This window comes from Rousettus aegyptiacus, unplaced genomic scaffold, assembly GCF_014176215.1.
Source record: "Rousettus aegyptiacus isolate mRouAeg1 unplaced genomic scaffold, mRouAeg1.p scaffold_m13_p_15, whole genome shotgun sequence".
NCBI classification, from domain to species: Eukaryota; Metazoa; Chordata; class Mammalia; order Chiroptera; family Pteropodidae; genus Rousettus; species Rousettus aegyptiacus.
In genome coordinates this window covers 59,942,586-59,963,024 of record NW_023416290.1, presented here as the reverse complement: position 1 = coordinate 59,963,024, position 20,439 = coordinate 59,942,586, and the positions used below count along the sequence as shown (strand labels likewise).

General features: G+C 67.0%; 4 protein-coding genes across 9 annotated transcripts in view; 3 read left to right on the top strand and 1 right to left on the bottom strand.

Annotated features, from left to right (window-relative positions):
• Positions 1–114: 114 nt before the first annotated feature.
• NAPRT (nicotinate phosphoribosyltransferase) lies at positions 115–4,319 on the top strand. 2 transcript variants are annotated; one of them, XM_016139221.2, is made up of 13 exons: positions 115–1,408; positions 1,554–1,681; positions 1,759–1,841; positions 2,037–2,167; positions 2,267–2,382; positions 2,616–2,812; positions 2,887–3,027; positions 3,233–3,317; positions 3,417–3,497; positions 3,574–3,676; positions 3,759–3,913; positions 4,012–4,119; positions 4,204–4,319. In XM_016139221.2, the coding sequence occupies exons 1-13, from the start codon at positions 1,183–1,185 to the stop codon at positions 4,264–4,266; spliced, it is 1,617 nt and encodes a 538-aa protein (XP_015994707.2). In that variant the 5' UTR covers positions 115–1,182; the 3' UTR covers positions 4,267–4,319. The 2 variants fall into 2 exon arrangements, with proteins under 2 accessions (XP_015994707.2, XP_036089036.1); XM_036233143.1 differs by lacking the exons at positions 115–1,408; positions 1,554–1,681; positions 1,759–1,841; positions 2,037–2,167 and adding an exon at positions 1,887–2,010.
• Positions 4,320–4,430: 111 nt separating this feature from the next.
• MROH6 (maestro heat like repeat family member 6) lies at positions 4,431–14,140 on the top strand. Its single transcript, XM_016139257.2, has 14 exons — positions 4,431–6,448; positions 6,579–6,731; positions 6,912–7,066; positions 7,626–7,743; positions 7,917–8,101; positions 8,185–8,322; positions 8,426–8,540; positions 8,647–8,790; positions 8,885–9,058; positions 9,228–9,395; positions 9,624–9,743; positions 9,988–10,090; positions 10,202–10,267; positions 10,434–14,140. The coding sequence occupies exons 1-14, from the start codon at positions 6,203–6,205 to the stop codon at positions 10,661–10,663; spliced, it is 2,115 nt and encodes a 704-aa protein (XP_015994743.2). The 5' UTR covers positions 4,431–6,202; the 3' UTR covers positions 10,664–14,140.
• On the bottom strand, positions 14,140–18,782 carry GSDMD (gasdermin D). 4 transcript variants are annotated; one of them, XM_036233144.1, is made up of 11 exons: positions 18,628–18,782; positions 17,425–17,645; positions 17,071–17,263; positions 16,436–16,604; positions 16,201–16,303; positions 15,762–15,935; positions 15,331–15,399; positions 15,047–15,222; positions 14,821–14,962; positions 14,659–14,732; positions 14,140–14,526 (listed from the first exon to the last, which is right to left on the bottom strand). In XM_036233144.1, the coding sequence occupies exons 2-11, from the start codon at positions 17,639–17,641 to the stop codon at positions 14,287–14,289; spliced, it is 1,557 nt and encodes a 518-aa protein (XP_036089037.1). In that variant the 5' UTR covers positions 17,642–17,645; positions 18,628–18,782; the 3' UTR covers positions 14,140–14,286. The 4 variants fall into 4 exon arrangements, with proteins under 4 accessions (XP_036089037.1, XP_036089038.1, XP_036089040.1 ...); XM_036233145.1 differs by having other exon boundaries at positions 15,762–15,917; XM_036233147.1 differs by having other exon boundaries at positions 15,882–15,917.
• Positions 18,783–18,878: 96 nt separating this feature from the next.
• Positions 18,879–20,439, top strand: part of ZC3H3 (zinc finger CCCH-type containing 3) — a 53,743-nt gene continuing 52,182 nt past the window's right edge. The window contains exon 1 of one of the 2 annotated variants that reach the window (XM_036233138.1): positions 18,879–19,884. The gene's annotated coding sequence lies outside the window, so the exon portion shown is untranslated. The remainder of the gene's footprint in view (positions 19,885–20,439) is intronic. The other variant, XM_016139219.2, reaches the window with a different exon arrangement.

Genomic DNA, 20,439 nt, shown 5'->3' with positions numbered 1-20,439 from the left:
TTTGGCTCCTGTCCTGGTCTGGGCCCTGTGGGTGGGTGACATGCAGTGAGCCACACTCTTCCAGGCCTCAGTGGCCGTGTGATCTCACCTTTCTGCCTGACCCTCCTGTTCTCTCGGCGGCCCTCCTGTCTTCACTTGCCCGTCGCGTGCCACGTCCATTTCAAGTTGTCGAAGCCTGTCCCTGGCACGCCCGGGCTCCTTCCCTGTAGGGGTCTTTGGAGGGCCAAGAGACATCCGGCCTCTACTCTCCAGTCTACTTCCTGTCGGCTATTCCCAGCTGAGCAAAAGTTTCAACCAGCAGCTGTGCAGGAAGAAGGTCCCAGCAGCCACCCTGGCCCTGCTGCTTGTGACCATAGTCACCTGCCCCACCAGGTTGGACCTGTGCGAAACCTGCCACTTCTCAGACTCTAGGAAGAGGAGGCTGCTGGGCTCTCCTGAGGCCCCTGTGGCCCTGGGCCTCTCCTCCAGTCCTGCAGGGGGCGCTTAGCCCGCTCCCAGGTGCACGTGACAAACTGCCTAGGTGTCGCTGGCCTTCTCCCCGTCCTAAGTAGTACTCCACCACTTAGGGTTCCTTCCCTGGCCTATTGGCCAGCGCAGCTGGTGAGACAGTTGTCCTTGGGATTTGCAAAAGGTGCAGGCTGCCGCCCTGGTCAGAGCTGGGGTGCTCCAGGCCCCTTGGTGGTGCGGACCCTCGAGGTTCCCGTCAGTTTTGCTGGACTCCCGTGGGGCTTAGGATGCAGGACCCTAAAGCCTTGGAGCCAGCTAGGGGCACGCCTGGCTCCCTGATGCCGATCATACGTGGGTCCCACCCAAGTGTCCCTGCTGACTTCTGAATCACCTCTCCCCAGGTCTCGGGGGGGGGGACAATCTAGGGGGAGGTGGAATCATCACTGCCCTCGGTACCCGCTGCCAGGAATTCCCCGCCAGGGAGCGGGGCCAGACGGGGCACATGCCGCCTGGGTCTGGCCACTGGGACCCTTCTGTCTGCAGGCCGGCAGGGCGCCCCCCACCAACCCCCCCTTCCCCCCGCCGCCCTTTCTAGCTGTCGGGGAAGGCGGCTGTTGCCCCGGTGACCGCACCCGCGGGCTCCCAGTTCCCGGAGTGTCTTGCATAAGCTGCCCCTGGGCACCGGCTATTGGGGAGCGTGGTGTCACGTGGGCCCAGTAGGGAGGCCGGAGCGTGATGGCTGCGGAGCAGGATCCCGAGGAGCGTGCGGTGGTGCGGCCGCTGCTCACCGACCTCTACCAGGCCACCATGGCGCTGGGCTACTGGCGCGCGGGCCGGGCGCGCGACCCCGCCGAATTCGAGCTCTTCTTCCGCTGCTGCCCGTTCGGCGGCGCCTTCGCCCTGGCCGCGGGGCTGCACGACTGCGTGCGCTTCCTGCGCACCTTCCGCCTGCGGGACGCAGGTACCCCACGGCGCCTTGTCCCCGCCAGGGGCCCCGCCAACCCGACACGACCCCTCCCTTCCCGCGACCCGACGAGCCGTCTCCGCCACGAGCACCCTACGGTCGCGCGCTCGCCCCAGCCCACGCGGGCCTCTGTCGTCCCCAGACGTGCAGTTCCTGGCCTCGGTGCTGCCCCCAGACACTGACCCCGCGTTCTTCGAGCACCTCCGGGCTCTGGACTGCTCCGGGGTGACGGTGCGGGCCCTGCCCGAGGGCTCCCTCGTCTTCCCCGGCGTGAGTGCGGGCCGAGCAGGGCGCAGGGGCGGGCCTGAGTGGGGCCGGGCAGCACCCAGCTGACACCCTCCCCGCAGGTGCCGCTGCTGCAGGTGTCCGGGCCGCTCCTGGTGGTGCAGCTGCTGGAGACGCCGCTCCTCTGTCTGGTCGGCTACGCCAGGTGGGGCCGACCGGCAGGGGGCGCCGCCGAGCCGGAGCGCGGGCTTGCGGGGGGCCGGCCCCTGCGGGTGTGGGCGTGGCTCCGTGCGCCCGAGCCCGAGCTCCGTGGGTGGGACGCAGGGTCTGGAAGAGGCTGCAGGGCTCAGGTGGCCTCGTGACCTTCACTGCAGGTGCGCTACCCTCTTTATCTCCACAGCCTCATCTCCACCAACGCCGCGCGGCTTCGCCTGATCGCGGGGCCGGAGAAACGGCTGCTGGAGATGGGGCTGCGGCGCGCTCAGGGCCCAGACGCGGGCCTCACGGCCTCCACCTACAGCTACCTGGGGGGTGAGCGCCAGGGAAGGGAGGCCAAGCGGGGAGGCCCTGCCCAGAGCCCCCAGCCCCGCCGCCTGAAGTTCTCCGCCCCTGCCTGATGCTCCGGCCTAGGCTTCGATGGCAGCAGCAATATGCTGGCGGGACAGCTGCGCGGAGTCCCCGTGGTGGGAACCCTGGCACATTCCTTCGTCACTTCCTTCTCAGGCACCGAGGTGCCCCCCGACCCGGTCAGTACCCCTCTCCAGCTGCACCCTAGAGGGCAGACCCCAAGGCCAGCCTCGCCTGGGGGAGGGATGGGCCAGGCCTCGCTGGGAAGCCATGCCTTGGGCAGGCAGAGCAGTGCCGCACAGGGCAGCTGGCAGGCGGGTGGCCTCACCCCGGCTCGGACCCGCCACCTGGGGTGAGCCAGGCCCCACCCTGCACTCCGGGTCCCTCATCCTCCGCCGACCCCTTGCCCTAGATGTTGGCCCCGGCTGCTGGTCAGGGCCCCAGGGTGGACCTGGCCGCCAGCGTGGAGGTGTGGCTGGAGCGCGTTTGTACCTACATGGGGCTGGGGGTGCAGGACCCGCACCCGGGGGAGCGGGCGGCCTTCGTGGCCTATGCCCTGGCCTTTCCTCGGGCCTTCCAGGGCCTGCTGGACACCTACAGTGTGCGGAGGTGAGGCCTGGGCACCACCTGGGGGGCTCAGCACAGCAGCCGCAGCCCCCCGACCCCCTGGTCTCTGCCCGCAGGAGCGGGCTTCCCAACTTCCTGGCCGTCGCCCTGGCTCTGGGGGAGCTGGGCTACCACGCGGTGGGCGTGAGGTTGGACAGCGGTGACCTGCTTCGGCAGGCCCAGGAGATCCGTGGGCTCTTCAGGACCACTGCAGCCCAGTGAGCCCCTGGGAGGGGCTTGGCCTGCCGAGGGACCCCCCTCTGGGGCAGGAGTATCAGGGTGGGGCAGAAGGAGGGAGGGAGAACAGCCCTCAGTGGCGAAGTTGTGGCCCTGGTCAGGAGGCCAGGGCAGGGTCCCCATGGGTGGGGGAGGGAGGGAGTCTGGGCGGATCGGGAGCTTCTGAGGGCCTGGCCCCCGCTATAGGTTCCAGGTGCCCTGGCTGGAGTCCGTCCCCATCGCTGTCAGCAACAACATTGATGAGGGGGAGCTGGCCCGCCTGGTCCAAGAGGTGGGGTGGGGCGGGGTGGGGGGGGCGGGGCGGCAGGAGGTGGGGGGGGGCTGCTCCCGCGGATGCTGCCTGAGCTCTCCCTCTTGTCCCCTTCTCCAGGGCAGTGAGGTGAATGTCATTGGCATTGGCGCCAGCGTGGTCACCTGCCCCCGCCAACCTTCCCTGGGCTGCGTCTACAAGGTGGAGACAGGGCGTCCAGTGGGGGTGCGGGCCGGGGTGCCAAGGGCCCAGCTCTCCCAACACCCTGTCACTGCAGCTGGTGTCCGTGCGAGGCCAACCACGAATGAAGCTGACTGAGGACCCCGAGAAGCAGACACTGCCTGGGAGCAAGGCCGCCTTCCGGCTCCTGGGCTCGGACGGTGAGGCCCTCCCACCCCTCTGCGGTCCCCCTCAAGGCCCCAGGCCCTACATTATTCTGGGTGCCCCTCCGCCCATGCACAGGGTCTCCCCTGTTGGACGTGCTGCAGTTGGCAGAGGAGCCACCACCCCAGGCTGGCCAGGAGCTGAGGGTCTGGCCTCGAGGGGCACGGGAGCCCTGTATTGTGACGCCGGCCCACGTGGAGCCACTACTGCGACTCTGGGTCCAGCAGGGACAGGTGACCCCTCCCTACCTACCCCCTTAGTCTGAACCTGCAACCCAAATCGGAGCCTTGACCACTGTGTAAGCCAACCCCTTCCTTCCCTCTTCTCCCAGCTGTGCGAGCCCCTCCCACCTCTGGCTGAAGCTAGAGCATTAGCCCAGCTGTCCCTGAGCCGGCTCAGCCCCGTGCACAGGCGGCTGGAGCAGCCGGAGCTGTACCAGGTGGGTGGAAGACACCGGTCAGCAACCCGCCCTGTGTTCTCTGTGCCCACAGCCAGCCACCGTCCCCTCCTCTCCTCCCTGCAGGTGGCGCTGTCCGAGAAGCTGCAGGCCCTGGTGGAAAGGCTGAGGGCTCGAGGACCCCAGTGAGAGCCTCATAGTGGGGCTGCCTGAAATTAACACGAGTTACTCACTGCACCCCACAACTTGTCACGTGTCGTTTCTGCACCCAGCCTATTACTCACCAACCCCCAGGGCCTCCCAGGTGGGCTGGAGTTGGGAATCAAGAATGAAGGTTCTCGTCGCCAGGAAGGCCCAGGCCCCTCCAGCGTGGGGAGGCAGCCCTGTGCTGGGGCCTGAGGGTGGCTGGGAGCGTCCAGGCTCAGGAAGCTGGACGTTAGGGGTGGATCTGAGGCTGGAGAGGGCAGGGCTGCGGGGAAGAGTGGACTTTGGTGACCAGCCAGGGGTGGGGGGAATTACTGCAGAGGGCCTCTGCCTGCTAGAGGCTCAGCAGCAGATGCCACGGGGCGGGGATGAGGTACCAGACTGAGGGGCTCAGGGCCTCCTGTGTCTGAGCATTGCTCTAGGCTCCCACACCTGCCAAGGGCACTATCCTAGGCTCAGGACAAGGGAACACCTCAAGTTTCCCAAGCGAGGAGAAGCCCCAGCTGCTGCTGCCAACCCCAAACAGCTCTGCCTTAGAGGCCATTTCCCTGGAAGCCACCCATCTGGCCCTCCAGACCCTGGCATCATCACGGGGCTGGCCAGGCCCGGGCCTTGGGGACCCCGCTCCCGACCCAGCAGCCCTGGAAAGGGAGAGGAGAAAGGCAGGGGCCTGTGTTAGAGCCAGTGAAGAAGCTGATGGCCAGGCGGTGGCTCAGCTCTGGGCACCTGGCCAGCAGTCCTGGGCTGGCCCTGGCTCTGCTGGCCAGCTTGTCGGGTCTGCCCCGGCTTTGGAACTCAGGCTGCAGAGGAAGTGCTCAGCCCTCCAGGCTCTGGGAGACAGGGCGGGGGACCTGGGCCTCTCCCGTGGCTACAGGAGGTGGCACAGGGCCCGGTGGAATGCGGGCTGTCGGGGCGCTCACCAGAGCACTTCCTAACCAGAGCACTTCCGCTTGCCCAGGTATTTGGTCCAACCGGCTCTCCTGGCTCCCTGGGGTCAGCCTGGACAGTGCCGGATGTGTTGCTAGGTTAAGGTGACAAGTGGGGATTTAGGGCAGAGGCGGGTCAGGCCAGCCCTGGAGAGCGTGAGGCTTGGACCCACATGCGTGCGCATGCTCATGCCAGAAACAGCTCCCAAGTTCCCACAGGTCACAACTTCTCGGTTGTGTGCTCACTTGCTAGGTGCCAGGAATCCTGGGCCCAGCACTAGGGGGAGGCACACCTCAGAACTGTCCAGGACCAGAAGGTCCAGCCCAACAGTGGCTCAGCCATCGCCTGGGGGAGCCTGGGAGGAGGCAGGTGCAGCCCCTCTGCCTCCCTTGCTCTGCCCCACGGCGGCCCCAGCTCAGAAGTGGTGACAGCTCTCCCAATCGCCCCTGTCCCCAGAATGTCTAGCTAGCTTGGAATGCCGTGGGGGCAGCCCAGCCCCTGGCCCCAGGCCCCACCTGGACCAGACTGCTTTAGAGCTGAATCAGCCCAGGACTCATCTCGGGGCTGGGCCCAGACTCGACCCTGCTGGGAACTCCCCAGGGCCCTGACACCCCTGCCCAGCAGGGTTGGAGGTCAGGGTCAAGGGCCCTCTTCCCCTCCCCTCGCAGACTCACCATCTCCTGGGAGTCTTGCCCCTTCTGCAGAGCCAGAGGCAGACCTCAGATACTCAGGCTTTGGACGCCTGGGCAGGAGCACTGAGGGCCTTTCATAAGCCCCCAGTGGGCACCATGCCTGGGGACACCTCCGTATGGCTCCCAACCCCAGCTAAGTTCTGAGTGTTCTCTCTCTTTCACACACACACACACACACACACACACACACACACACACACGCACACACCTTTCCCTGGTCCCGCCCCTTCAGGGCTGCTTCTAGGTCAGGCCTGGGCACGCCTTTCTGGGGGGACCAGTGGCAGGCCCTGTGTGCGGCCGCCATGGCTGGGGGAGTGTGGGGCCGAGCCCGTGGGGCCCCTGTGGGGGCCCTGACCCTGACAGCTCTGGCTGAAGGGATCCGGGCCAGCCAGGGACAGCCCGTGAGACCCCCTCCCAAAGGCCCACAGCCTGAACCTGAGCCAGAACCTGAGGCAGAGCCTGGGAATAGAGCCACCGTCCCCGCCGCCGTTCCCGAGCCCTGCTCCCCACTGCGTGAGCAGGAGCCAGCCTCAGAGAGACCCCATCAGGTGAGTGGGATGGAAGGGAGGCCCGGGGGACAGGCCTGGGGGGCAGGGTGGGGAGGGGACCTGGGAGGGGGCCGGGAGAGGAGAGCCGGGGCAGGCCCGAGAGCCATTCACTCCGTCCCCCCTGCCCTAGGTTCCCCCAAGTTCCTGGGGGGAGGGGCCCCTCGCAGACCTGGCGTTGTACACGGCTGCCTGCCTGGAAGAGGCTGGCTTCATGGGGACACAGGCAACAGCACTCAGCCTGTCCTCAGCCCTGGAAGCCCGAGGGGAGCTGCTGGAGGACCAGGTCAGCCCGCATCCCCTTCCTGTCCCCTCCGGGAACTGCCGCCCGTCCCTCCGAGGCGGGGGTTGGGGCGGGAAGCCAGGCACACACGCCCCTTTGAGGCTGCACCTGCCTGTGGGGTACAGAAGGTAGCATCTGGGGTTCGAGGAAGCCTGACCGCCGGCACCTGCCTCTCTACGCCAGGTGCGCGCCCTGGTGCTCGGACTGCTGGCACAGGTGCCCAGCCTGGCGGAGGGGAGGCCCCGCCGGGCAGCCCTGCGAGTGCTGAGCGCGCTGGCTCTGGAGCACGCTCAGGACGTGGTGCGCGCACTGCTGCCCTGCTCGCTGCCCCCGGCCCGGTAACCCGCGACCCGCCGCGACCCGCCCCGGGGGCCATGCCTGCTGTCCCCACGTGGCTTCCTTCCCCCTTCCTGCTCCGCAGTGGAGTCTGGCCCCAGTGGGGCAGGCGTGGATGGGGCTCCTGCCCCCTCCACTTCCTCTCCCCTTCCACCTCGGGGCCCTCGTCCTGGGTTCCTGGTGTGGAGCCTGCCAGCCTGGGGGTGCGCACTGAGGCGGGGGGAGCACGCCAGGTGGCTTCTGTGCCCCGGTGCCCCTGGCTCTTTAGTTTCATCCACCCCAGGAGAAGTGGTCTGGTTTTGTTTTCTACGTGACTGCTTATCACACCGGGTTTGTTCCATGGTCACCGGCCCGCACCAGGCTGCTGGGCCTGCGACCCTGCCCGGTTCTGGTCTGCACACACACCGCTCACTTTATTTCTCTGGGATTGGGGGGGGGGGTGGGGGGAGGGAGGTTTTACCTGCCCTCTCTCCGCCAGAGTCCTCGTGGCTGCCTCCACTCTGGCCTGGGGTCTCCCGCTGCCCCAGCATGGGACCCCGGGTCAGGCGCCTGCACCCCCAGGGCGGCGGCCGAGCTGTGGAGCAGTCTGGGTCGGAACCAGCGTGTGAACGGGCAGGTGCTGCTGCAGCTGCTGTGGGTGCTGAAGGACACGGCGGGACTTGAGCTGGAGGCACTGGCTGTAGGTGACCCAGCCAGCCCTGCCAGGGGACACCCCCGCCTCCTGCCCAAGGGGGCAGGGGCAGCAGGGTATCGCCCGAGTCACACGCTTCCGTCGTGCCCTTCGAGTGCCTGAGGCTCTGTCCCCGTCTGGGTGCAGTGCGCCCCAACCTGAGCGCATTGCTTGTTCCCTAGGCCACCTGCGCCCTTGGGGAGATGCTGGCTGTGTCTGGCTGTGTGGGTGCTACGCGGGGCTTCTACCCACACCTCCTCCTCGCGCTGGTCACACAGCTGCACGGGCTGGCCCAGGGCGCACGCTCCCCTGACACCCCTAAGACTCGGGCCCCATCCCAAAGAGGGCCACCTCACAGCCACGCCAGGTGAGGAAGTCACACCGGGGGCAGTGAGGGCGGGGCCAGTGCCCTCGCTGCCCTCACTGCCCTCGCCACTGTGCCCCCCCCAGCTGCACCGTGGACGCCCTGAAGGCCCTGCTTACTGGGGATGGAGCCCGCATGGTGGTCACCTGCATGGAGCAGGCTGGAGGCTGGAGGAGGCTGGCGGCGGCCCACACCCACCTGGAGGGCGTCCTGCTGCTGGCCAGGTGCGGGGAAGGCGGTTGTGTGGGAGATTCTCGAGGCGTGAGGCTGTAGGCCCAGGGGCGAAGCTGTAAGCCAGGGGCAGAGCTGCCGTTTCTCCCCACCCAGCGCCATGGTGGCCCACGCAGACCACCACCTGCGAGGCCTGTTCGCTGAGCTGCTGCCCCGGCTGTGCAGCCCGGACGAGGCGCAGCGCCTCACTGCCATGGCCTTCTTCACTGGGGTGAGCCTGCTTCCGGGAGGGGTGTGAGGGGCGGCTGGGGACCTCGCCCTAAGCAGCACTGCCTTCGCTGAGACGGGAGTGTGCTGAGCCCGTGTCCCCCGCTCAGCTGCTGCAGAGCGGGCCCACCGCGCGGCTCCTGCGGGAGGAGCGCGTCCTGGAGCGGCTGCACACCTGGCAGCGCGACCCCGAGCCCACCGTGCGCTGGCTGGGCCTGCTGGGCCTCGGCCACCTCGCGCTCAACCAGCGGAAGGTGAGCGGCTGCGCCGGGCGCGGCACCGGGCGGGAGCCGGCGGGGTCTGCGAGCGGCCGCCCACCACCCCCGCCCACGACCCCTGCCCCCACAGGCGCGGCACGTGAGTGCGCTGCTGCCCGCGCTCCTGGGCGCACTGGGCGAGGCCGACGCGCGGCTCGTGGGTGCTGCGCTGGGCGCGCTGCGGAGGGTCCTGCTGCGGCCACGGGCACCCGTGCGGCTCCTGAGCACCCAGCTGGGGCCGCGCCTGGCGCCGCTGCTGGATGATGTGAGCGATACCCCACCCCTCCAGGCTCCCTCGCCCAAACCTGCCAAGCACAGGCCCTGCCCCCAGGCTCCCCCAGGCCCTGCTCTGGGCCTCCAGATCGCACCCCCAGGCAGCATCCTTCCTGAGACCCTCCCCCCCTGGCGCCCCCTGACCGCGCCCTCCCACGCAGGCCCGGGACTCCGTCCGCGCCTCTGCGATAGGGCTCCTGGGGACGCTGGTGCGGGAAGGCCGCGGTGGCCTCCGCCTGGGGCTCCGAGGTCCCCTGCGGAAGCTGGTGCTGAAGAGTTTCGTGCCGCTGCTGCTGCGCCTGCATGACCCCAGCCTGGACGCTGCCGAGGTCAGCTGCCCGCCAAGACTGTCCCACCCGTGTCCCCATCCAACCCCGCCGACCCCACCCCACTGCCTCGCCAAAGATGGCAGGCCAGGGACCTCAGATGCAGGCGTCCTGGGCTCCCATGCTCCCGGGCCTTCTGCCCTGGGCGTCTCCATCCCTCGCGCTGGCCACTCCCTGGGCCACCTCTGCCACTTTCCGGACCTCTGATCCAGCTCCCTTCTCCTGTACCAGAGCTCAGAGTGGACCCTGGCCCGCTGTGACCAAGCCCTGAGGTGGAGTCTTCTAGAGGAGATTGTCACTGTGGCCCACTATGACAGCCCTGAGGCCCTAAGCCGCATCTGCCACCGACTGGTCAGTAGGGGAGGACAGTCTCAGCGATTGGGTGTGGTCAGCTGCCCACTTGGTCCAGTACACACTGGGGCCACTCCCCCGAAACTGAGTCTCCATGGCCTTCCCAGACAGGGTCTAAAATCTCAGGCCCTGACCCCTTGCTCTGAGGGCGCCTGAGGGACCTCAGCCCCTGGGCTCACTGCTGCCACCTCCTCTCCCTATGGGATTGGCCCCCATGTCCTGCCATGAGCTCTTCTGTCCCCAGGTTCAGTGGTACCCGAGCCACGCACCCAGGTTCCTGAGCCAAACCCAGGGCTACCTGCAGAGCCCACAGGGCCCCCTGCGCCGGGCAGCCATAGTGCTCATCGGTGAGGCAGTCCGGGTGTCACAATGTCCCTGTCCCCAGAGCTCTGGGAACTGGGCGAGCCCCTCCCTGCTGGGGGCGCGGGGCCAGCACACACACGTTTACCTTTGTCCAGGCTTCCTTGTGCATCACAGCAGCCCCGGCCACGTCAACCAGGACCTGCTGGACTCCCTGTTCCGTGGTGAGCACCCAAGTCACCAGGGTGTGGGGACCTGGAGAGGCTGTGGGTGCTCGGGGCGGAGTGGACAGGAGCAGGTGGGTGGAGGGCCAGGGGTCCCGGGGCGCTTGGCAGTCCCGAGACCTCCCACCCTGCCTGAGCTGCCCCCCCCTCCCCCGCGTCCCCACAGACCTGGGACAGCTGCAGAGAGACCCCGAGCCCGCTGTGGTTGCCGCTTCGCAAGTATCCTCCCAGCAGGTGGCGCAGCTGGCCCGGGCGCAGGGCCATGGGCGGGGCCTGCGCCTGCCCCTCCCCTGCCTGCGCCGCGCGCGCCCCGCCCGGCCTCCGCCTGTCTACCCCGACAGCCCCTTCCAGCGCCGGAGCCTCGCTGGCCGCTGGGGCTGCTCCGGACCCGGCTGAGTCTGACCTAGCGCCCATCCTCTGCGTAGGTCCTGGCACACTGCACGTGAGGGGCACCCTGGCCTGGCTCTGGACGCCAGGCCGCCCCCAAGGGGCCCCCTCAGGCCTGTGGCTCTCCCAGGTCCCCAGAGTGTGCCCTGCCACCCCCACTTTCCAAGCCAGGGTCGTCTGATGGGGGCCTGTTGTGGAGATGGTTAGGAAGAAGAGTCGGAGTCTGGAAATGCAGTAACTAACATGGATAAGGGAGAGGGGGTGAATGGCAATGCGAGCCCCCGGACCCCCCTCCCCCCATCTCCATGGCTTTTTATTCTCTCTCGCAAAGCCGGCTTTGTTATTGTTGTTAGTTACTATCGGGTTAGTGATGACAAACTCCAGCCAACTCCCAGACGCAGCCTCCAGGCCACCACCATGTTACCAGCTATTTCTTCTCTTTTTCTTATCCTTGTCCCTAGAGCAAGAGGTCCCAGAACAGGTCAGGGGTGTGCGCCCTCCCTGCAGTGTGTCCTCGTGTGCGAGTCCACACCCGCTTCTGATGACCTTGTTGCTCCCGGCACCAGGCACCCTGCCGGACTGCAGGGGTTTCTCACGACTGTGAAGCTGGCCCAGCCCTGTGAGCTGCTGCCGTGTTAGGCTGCTCGCTTCCCGGGCCGCCCCCCCAAGTCACCCAGCAGCGCCCCCCCAGCCACCCTACAGCCCTCCCCCATCAGGGGCCCCACTCCCTGCCAGTCCACGTCCTGGCCTGACGTTCCGAGCTTCCTGGCCAGATCCTGTTTGCTCAAAAGCCATTGACCTTTCCTCCTGTCCACACCTGCTGCCCCGAGCCTGGCAGCAGTCCCGAACACCCCCTCGCTCCTGTTCATTGCGTCAGACGCCAGCAGAGCCTTCTCCAGACGGCGTCCTCTGACCTCTCCACTGGACACCACAGCCTGGGATTAGGTGCGGGGAGCAGCATCTGCATCTGCACCAGAGTGAGCCCGCACGCCGGGCCTGAAGGACGCAGGCGTGAGGACCTACCGGGCGGGCGGGGGCAAGGCCCCCCGGAGGCTCCGCAGGCTGTGGTCCAACCCCCCCACCCAGAAGACCACCTCGAAAGGTTCTTCCGCCCTTCAGGATGCTCACCCCGCCCCCCCTGCCCCCCAGCTGCTGCCTCAGGCCTCGGCTCTTGGAGGGCTGAGGGCAGTCCCTCCAGCCTGGAGACACCTTGGGGCAGGCCATGGAGAGTGTCTGAAGTAAACGCACAGGGATGAAGGGCTCCAGCGTCTGTCTGGGGCCTGGGGCCTGGGGCCGGGCTACGGACGTGGCTCTGATGCACTAGGGCTGTAGGTAAGGCAGCCTGTGGGCAGGAGTAAGGGTCACGGGCGCGGACTTAGAGGTCAGGCAGGTTCAGGGTGCGGGCCAGGTCAGGCAGCGTTGATGCTGAGACCATGGAGAAGCCATGCGGCTGCCCCGGGCACACCGGACCGACGGGGTGGGGGCCGAAGGGGAGGCGTCGGGCCCCAGAGGTCACCCCAGGGCAGTGCAGGGTCCCGGTCTGGTGTGCTAGTCTGGATTCTATGAAGCCGATGCCCGATGAGTTTGAACTACATGAAAGGTATCGGGGGACATGCCGGACAGGCCAGGAGGCCCTGGGGCCCCCATGAAGGAGACAGGGAGGGGAGGAAAGGAGGCCACAGCCGCGTCCTGGACGTCTGTGCTGGCTTCTGGGGTCCTCAAAGCACTCCCCCGTCAGGGGGCCCCCGGGCAGGGCTGCGTTTCTATCCTACAGTCAGGGTCTGCAAGGGGCCCCCTCACGCACCCTGACTCAGGCTGGGTCCGGCTGGGCTCAGCAGGAGCTGCAGGGACCCCCTCTGTGGCAGACCCCCATCCTTGAAGTCTAGGGGCCAGACCCAGGGTGAGCGTTCGTGCCCACTTCTCCCACCAAACACACGCCTGTCCCCGCCCGAGGGAACAGCTGGACAGGCCAGCGGCAAACCTCACGGTGACGCGTGTGGGAAAGGAGAGCCCGCCTCGGATGGGGGCTCAGACAGGCAGCACCCCCACCCCACTTCTGGAGGGCCTGGGCCACACGCCCCACCCCATCGCAGGCTGTCCCGTACCACGCAGCTGGCTGCTCCTGGTCACATGGCCCCCTCCTTGCCATGTGCCCTGCCAAGTAGCCGGCAGCCTGCTGGACGCCCTGCCTGCCAGGCTGCAGCTCACAGAGCCCACGTGGCCTGAGGGCCAGGCCCGCTGGGCACTGGGAATGTGACCCTTCTCAAGGTCTTCTCTGCTGCGGGCCGCACGAGGCCTCGGGTGGAGCAGTGGCCTATGTCACTGGAGGTCGCCCCTGCCCCCCGCGAGCATCGGTGCTGACCAGGTCCCCCATCTGCCGCGGCCGGGAGCCGAGCACACCACCTTCCCTGGTACGGCCCTCCTGCTTTGGTCTGACGCCCAAATACTCCACGTGGGGTATGTCACTGGGGACCTCAGGGCCTTGGGGGACCGAGGACCTGAGGGCCGACAGTCAGCCCCTGCAAATGGGGGCCGGGCGGGGCTGACTGGGACTGCCCTTCCCGCTCTCGGCCCCAGAGGCAGTGAGTCTGTACTCGCTCATCTGCTGAGACTTCGGCTGCTCTGGTCCCACTCGCCTGGCTTCTGCCTGTCCAGTCACCCTCACGAGGCTTCCCAGACAGGACCGTGGGCCCTGGAGGGACAGACAGGCCTGAGAATCCTCAAGCTCTCACTGTGCGGGAGTCGATTTCGAGGGGCTTTCTGTAACTGGGTCTGGGGTGTTTAGGGGACACCGTCTTCCGTTTTAGTGTTAATTTCACCGTTGGGCTTGGATCCTGGGTTTCTGTGGGGGTTCGCGTCCCGGCCACAGCTGAACCCACTGTCCCTTCTCCTCAGCGAGCTGTAAAGCCGCGTGCTCGTGGAGTGCCATGATGAGGGGCAAGCGGCCCCCTCCCACTGCCGAAAGGCAGACCTCGCCCGGCCGGCCGCTCGGCGCCGCCCCTGACCGGGCTGTCTCCCCAACGCGGTGGGGCCCCGGACGCTGCCTTCTGCCACTCAGTGGGGCGGCCTTTCCAGAGCCACTTCTCCTAGTAGGTGCATTTGGGTGCAACGTGCACAGAAGACCAGCCACTCGCGGGCCACGGCTTCTCTAGGCCTCAAGCCTCAAGCCGCCCCAGGGGTACAGGGTCCATGTGCCTGTCACCCACACAGCTCTGGACTCTGCAGCCTCCGTGGCTTCCTGAGGCACACCGACCACCCTGCAGCTCTGCCCAGTCCCACAGGCCAGCATTCTGGGGAGGGGCCAAGGCTCCGGCCACGTGGCAGCTTATTCCAGAGTGACTGGGTCCAAGCACAGGGCAGGCTCCCTTGAGCACCTTTAAGAAACACCTGCTCTTGGTCCCCAGGTCCCTCCCTGTCCTATGTGGACACATTCCCACCCCTGCCCCTGTCCCAGGTCTAAGGCATCTCAAAAATTCAGTGATCCATTTTCGCTTTGTGTGTCTTATTTACTGAGTTCCCTGGCTCCCGAGCCCTGCGGGGAGCTGGGCACTTGGCAGGGCCGGGCTCACTGCCCCCTGCCCCCCAGCTGGCAGCCCGGTGGGTGCGAGCAACCCCATGCACAGGTCTGCAGGCTAGCGCAGCTGGCTCAGCCTCAGCAGCAGGGCCAGGCAGGCGTAGAGTGCACACGTGGGGCCCTGGGCTTCCGGCTCCCAGCACACCTGGGGGGCGCCCACCTGCAGCTTTAGGCCACACTCCTCCAGCAGGACCCAGGCGGGTGCCTCAGAGCCCCAGCTGCTCTCCAGGAGCTCAGATGGCAGGGATATGGCCTCCCGCTCCTGCCATGGGGTACTCTGCTCCAGAAGGGTCTCCACCTGCCATGACAGGGCAGGAGGGTGTCAGTGGGACCCCAAAGCATCCAGTGCCCACCCACACTGGCCCCTCCCAGATGCTGCTGGGCCACACCACAGGCCAAGCCCCTCCTCCCACCACGCACGCCCTCTTACCAGCTTGACCCACTCCGGCAGGGCTCCGGTCTCCAGTGCCTTGGCCAGCAGCACATGCTGGGTCTCGCTCAGGGCTGCGGACAGACCATGCAGCAGCGGCTCTGGAAGGCCAGCCGGGGGAGCTCCATCCCAGCCCCCCGCACCTCCCCTAGGGCCCCTCACCAGCCAGTGCTCCCAGCAGGTAGAAGACGGGCCCAGCCAGCTCCTCCACCAGCGTCCCGCAGCGGAGCACCAGGCACTCGAGGACGGCGCCCGCCGGACCGTGCAGAGGCTCCGCCCGCCCGGAGCACAGGCCCTGCTCCAGCTGGGGACACGGGCGGTCAGTGAGCCTGGCTGACCAGCGCAGACCCCGTGGCCCCCCGCCCCCACCCCCGTGGGGCCCACTCACCGATTCCTCCAGGGCCTGCAAGGCCGGCTCGTCCCACAGCACCTGCCCCAGGGCCCCCAGCAGCTGCCCACACAGTGTCGCGGACGCGTCCTCCAGGGCCCTGGCCCAGGCCCTCACCTCCATCTGTAGGCCCTGGAAGTCTTCAGTGGGCACCAGCCAGTGCTCAGCGGGCCCGTCTGTGGGGACAGGACTGGCATTGTCTGGATGCCCACAGGGCTTTGGAGAGCCCTGGGCAGGAAGGGGGACCCACAAGGGTTCCCAGGAATGGTTACGAAGGTACTGACCTGATTGGAACTTGAGGCGGTCAAAGAGACCCTCCATCGCGGAGAAGCTGGAGGACTTCCGCATGTGGCCTAGTGGGGCGGGGCGCCTCAGTGCGGGGTGTGGGTCCCCGAGCCAGAGGGCTGAGGCTTTCCCGGAGCCCTCGCCCCGCCCCTGCACTGCTGGCCCAGGGCAGGGGACAAGGCTGGGCCACAACGGTGCCAGCCTGCTGCCACGTCGCCCTCGTGCACACGCACTCCCGGCCCTCGGGCGTCCGGGCCTGCACTGTGCTGTCCCGTGCGGACGAGTCCCCAGCCCTGCCCCCGTCCCAGGTCTGAAGCTCCTCAGGAGCTCAGGGACCCACCTTCCCTTCGTGTCGCTCATTTATCGGCCTCCCTTGGCTCCCGAGCCCTGCAGTGAGCTGGGCACGTGGCGGGGCCAGGCTCTCACCTACCCGGGGAGGACAGCTGGGCAGGCTCAGGCAGTCCAGAGGAGTCCTGCGCAGAGCAGAAGATACCATCCCGGAGCATCCTCTTGCCCTGCTGGGCAGGGGCGGGGCTGTGCATCCACTTACCTGCCTGGGACGGTGCGAAGGTCCTCTGCTTCTTGTCTGGGAAGAAGAGGATGTCTGGTGGCCAGGTAGGAGCAGAGGTGGGGAGACAGGTCACTTGGCTGGTGCTCCCAGCCTTTCTCTCACGTGCTGGGGCCCCCCTGCACAGCTCCCCCGCCGCGCCACGGGTCCCGCACACCAGAGCACAGGACCCTCGGCCCTCCCCACACAGCTGCGCAGCCAGGTGCCCGCAGCACTTCCAACCAGCCGGAGGCTCTTCCCAGGCCTCCCTACGTCTTCGTCATGGAGGCTGGGCCCCAAGAGTCCCCTCAGTCCTACTCACCCCAATCAGGGCCAATAACCAGCTGGGCCGCCCGGAAGGCCAGGGTACTGCCTGAAGGGATGGTGACCGTCTTCTTCCGGCTCAGGTGGCCCTGGCCCTTGCCCTAAGAAGGAGATCTGGGCTCAGGGCCAGGCTCCGGGTCGAGGGGCTGGACGTGGGCTGGTGCAGGACTCTGCCAGGGGACGCTGCCCTCTTCCCCTCCGACCCGGCCCTTGGCACGGCCCTCACCACACACCTGCAAGCAGATGGGTCCGGACAGCGCAAACTGGCCCGAGCCCTCCTGCTTGTGGGTCCGGGTGACCTCCATCTCCGCCTGCGTCTGCAGCACTTCGGTCACCACGAACACGTCAGCCTCGCGCTTCCGCAGCTGCTGCAGGACTTTGTGTTCAGGCTGTCGCAGGCGCCTGTGACAGGTGGCAGGTGGGCCGGAGGCTCACAGAGGGGCACGCCAGCCCTCTCCCGCCTCTGCCCACCGGCCCCGGCTCTCCTCCGCCAGACCCGGGCCTCTGTGCTGCCAGGTAGTGCGCCAAGGGGGTGACGCGGCCGAGGCGACCAGGACCTCTGTGGATGCCCAGGCACGGGGTGGCCTTTCAAGTCACCACTCTGAGGTGTCTCCGTGTCCACTCCAGCCAGCAGCCCAGTCTCTCGGCGGCCTGAGGCTCAGCCTGACCCAGCCCCCTGGGCCCTGCCTGGCAGCCCTGCCCCTCAGGATGCAGGCCCCTGCCCGCTGCAGCCCCTTCCCCTGCCCCGGTCCCAGCTCACCCCTACTTCCTCCTGCTGTGCTGGCACAGACACCCCCTGACTCCTGATACCCCGAAGTCATGACTCAGTGGCTACCCGAGGTCAGCGGGACCCCCCCCCAGGGCTCACCTCTCTTGGTGCAGGGCCTCCCAGGTGTTGGGGGCCACACGCAGCATGCACACGTTCATGGAGGCGCTGGAGCTGCCAGACACCACTGCCCCGCCTGCTAACGTCCCCTGTCCCGCGGCCGCCAGCTCCACGCTGCCCTGCAGCTTCCCGTCCATGGTGTCGTGGAAGTGGAAGGGCCCGACACGCTCGACAGCTGGAACGAGACCAGAGCTGAAGGCCCAGGCCGCACGCCGTGCCTGTCCTGCCAGGCGGAGGGGCTCTGAAAGGCCTTGCCCCGTGGAGGCAGAGTGCGCAGAGGCGCCGAGCAGGCGGCAGGCCGGCCGCATCTGCTCCCCTCAGCGCCAGGTGGGGTACCTGGTTCTGGGGCATTGGGCTCCAGGATGTCCTTCATGGACAGGTTGACGCACGTGTAGCGGGGTCTCCAGAACGATGAGATGGAGCACTTCCTGCCCACAAGGCAGTAGGGCTGGTAGCTGGAGGAGGTGAGCAGGCTGTCCACCGGGATGAGCTCTCTGCTGCGGTCCAGCTCCCGGACCACGCTCCGGACCACGCCCTCGAAGGCCGACGCCATGCTCCTGAGGAGGGCGCGTGAGGGGTCAGGCATTGCGCCCTCAGGGATGGAAATGGCGGAATGGTCTGTACTTGGATGCTTTCAGTGACGGGGAGCTCTTTCCCTCTAGAGCAACCCTGCGTGGCCAGTCCCGAGGTGCCCTGATTGGCAGAGAGCTCCTGCCCTGACCGTGACCCAATATAGAAAGAAATAGTGTCCACCCCGCCACCCACTAGTCCATTCCTCTTCCAAGGGGCCACGAGCGCCTCCAGGCTGGGACGTCATTCACGCCATGTGTACTGGGACCAGAGTGCCCACACAAAGCCCAAGAAAGGCCTGGCACAGACACCCCGGGACTCCTGATACCCCAAAGTCATGACTCGGTGGCTACTCGAGGTCAGTGATGGGGGCAGGCAGCCCGAGGCCACCCACGGAGGCTTCTACCACTTTGTCAGCCCAACGAGGCTTAGGGCGGCCACTGAGGCGGGGCAGGGCAAGGCAGGGGCCTGGGGGTGACCCCCAGGCCGATGCCTCCCTGGCCGCAGCATTTAGAGGGCGGGGAAAGGGGCAGGAGCTGCCACCTCCTGGGCACTGGGCAGCAGAGCCCACAGCAAGACCCAGCCAGGGTGTCCCTAGCTCCCAGGGCTCTCTCTGTGCCAGAAGTTTCAGGAGCCACCTGTCCAAGGCTGGGGCTTCAGGGATCATATGTCAAAGCTGGCCTGCCCCGGATGCGGGAGACAGGCCAGGCCAGTGCTACTCCGGTAGAAGGCCTCCAAGCCTCAGCGCTGGTCTGAAATCAGAGCCAAGGCGCCCACCCACTCTCAGCCAAGCCCAAACCGAGCCCCGACGGACCGCCTTCCCAGAGGCCCAGGGCTGCCCAGGCGAGTCTGGGATTATGGGGAGTCCTGGGAGAGCGCTGGAACCAGGTCAACAGCCAGAGTCGGCACCCCCCCACACCCAGCGGGAACGGGGCAACGGGCGCCCCTGGCATGCGGGGCGCGGCTCACCGTGACAGTGGCGCCCAGGCTCCAGGCCCACCAAGTGAGGCGAGGCCGCCCTGGGCCGGGGTCGCGATGGCTGTGCCCGGGAGCAATGGAGGGAGCACACGGCCTGCCCTGTGCCCAGACCCAAAAGCGAAACCGACGGACACAGCACGCAACCGCCCAGCACTCCCGGAAACGCCCCCGGAGCGCCCCCGCCCCCGCCCGCCCACCGCCCGCCTTCTCCGCTGTTCCTGTCTGGAGCCCCGCGCGCCGCCGCAGAGGGCTGGGCGGGCTCTTCTCCAAAGGAAATGTACCAACGGCCGACAGGCACTTGGAAAGGTGCAAACCAAAGCCGGCCGCTTCACACCCGCCTGGATGACCAGGGGAGAGAGCCGCCAGCTGGGGACATGGGGACGCCGGGAGACTCTCTCCGGGGCGCGGTGAAGCGGCAGCCGCTGTGGACCGCAGCGTTACCGCGCGCCTCGTCCAGTCCGCCCCTAGGTGTGCGTGTGCTCGAGAGAAGTGGAGACAGGTCCCCCCAGAGCCTGCACGGACGTTCGCGCAGCAGTGTTCCTAACAGCCAAATGTGGAAACAGCCCATGGGCCACCGACCGACGCGCGGATTAACGGGGGTGGGGAGGGGGGCCAGTCCGCACGGCGAAGAGCAGAGAGGAATGAAGGTCTGAAACGCATGCAGTGCCCACGAACCTGCAAACGCCATCCCGGACGGAAGGACAGGATTCACATGCAGGTGTCCGACGCAGGCAAATCCGCAGGGACAGGAAGTAGAGGGGCAGATGCCAGGAGCCGGGGAGCGACAGCTGATGGGAACTCCGTTTCTGTTGGGGTGATGAAACGTTCTAACATCAGCTGTGGTGATGTGCAATTGTTAAAGTCCATGGAGTTTTACACTTTAAATGGGTGAATTATATGGAATGTGAGTGGTATCTCAAAGTTATTTAGAAAACGTAGAGCCAAGTGACAATATCCAGGCCCGTCACAGGATCCTTGACGCTCTTACTGTCCTAGGTCACGTGCCAACAATGTCTGGTGCGCGGCGGTGGGGGACCCTCCTCCACGTGCCGCTGTCCAGCCCTTAACCCAGACACTCGAGCTTGCACCAGGGCTGGCTGGCCCGAGACACCCCGAAAGCCCGGCCTCACTTAGCCACTCTGTCAGCCCCCGCGCCAGGTGCTCTTCCCATAAGGGCCGTCACGTGAACCAAACGAGGCCTCTGCCAGGCACAGCAGCTGTCGGCGCCCTGGGGCCAGCTGCGGGAAGGTGAGTTCCCGTGCTGCGTGCTGGCATGTTGTAGCCGCAGGAACTGGAAAGAGCGATTCAAGCAGGAAACATCTCGTGCAGGCAGAAGTCCCCAGCTGCTGGGTATCCTGGGCCAGACACGGGGGGCTGGCCTCCTCCAGCGTCTGCCTGGGGTCTCTGAAGCTGGTTTGCTCTTCATGCTGGGGGCCTGGGGACAGGCCTGAGAGGGGTGCTGGCTGTGGGGCTCTGAGGTAGTGAGTGCCCACGAGCTCAGCAAGGGGCTCCCAGCCTTGGTCCAGCCCCTGGGACTGTCGGCTGGAGTGACAGGCATCCTTGCTGAGTTTGAGTTCACGTGTCCACATGTGTGTTTATATGTGCATGTTGTTTGCACACACGCATGTTCACACGCACGCGTATTCATGCTTGCGTCCTGCGAGGTGTGTTCGTGCATGCCGTGTGTGCATGCTTGTACTGTGCATGTTTGCATTCACGTGTGCATGTCTAGATGTGCCGCGTGGGCTGTCACTGCTGCTCAGCCGGCTTCTCCTTGTCCCCAGGCACAGCTCCGTGCTGGCC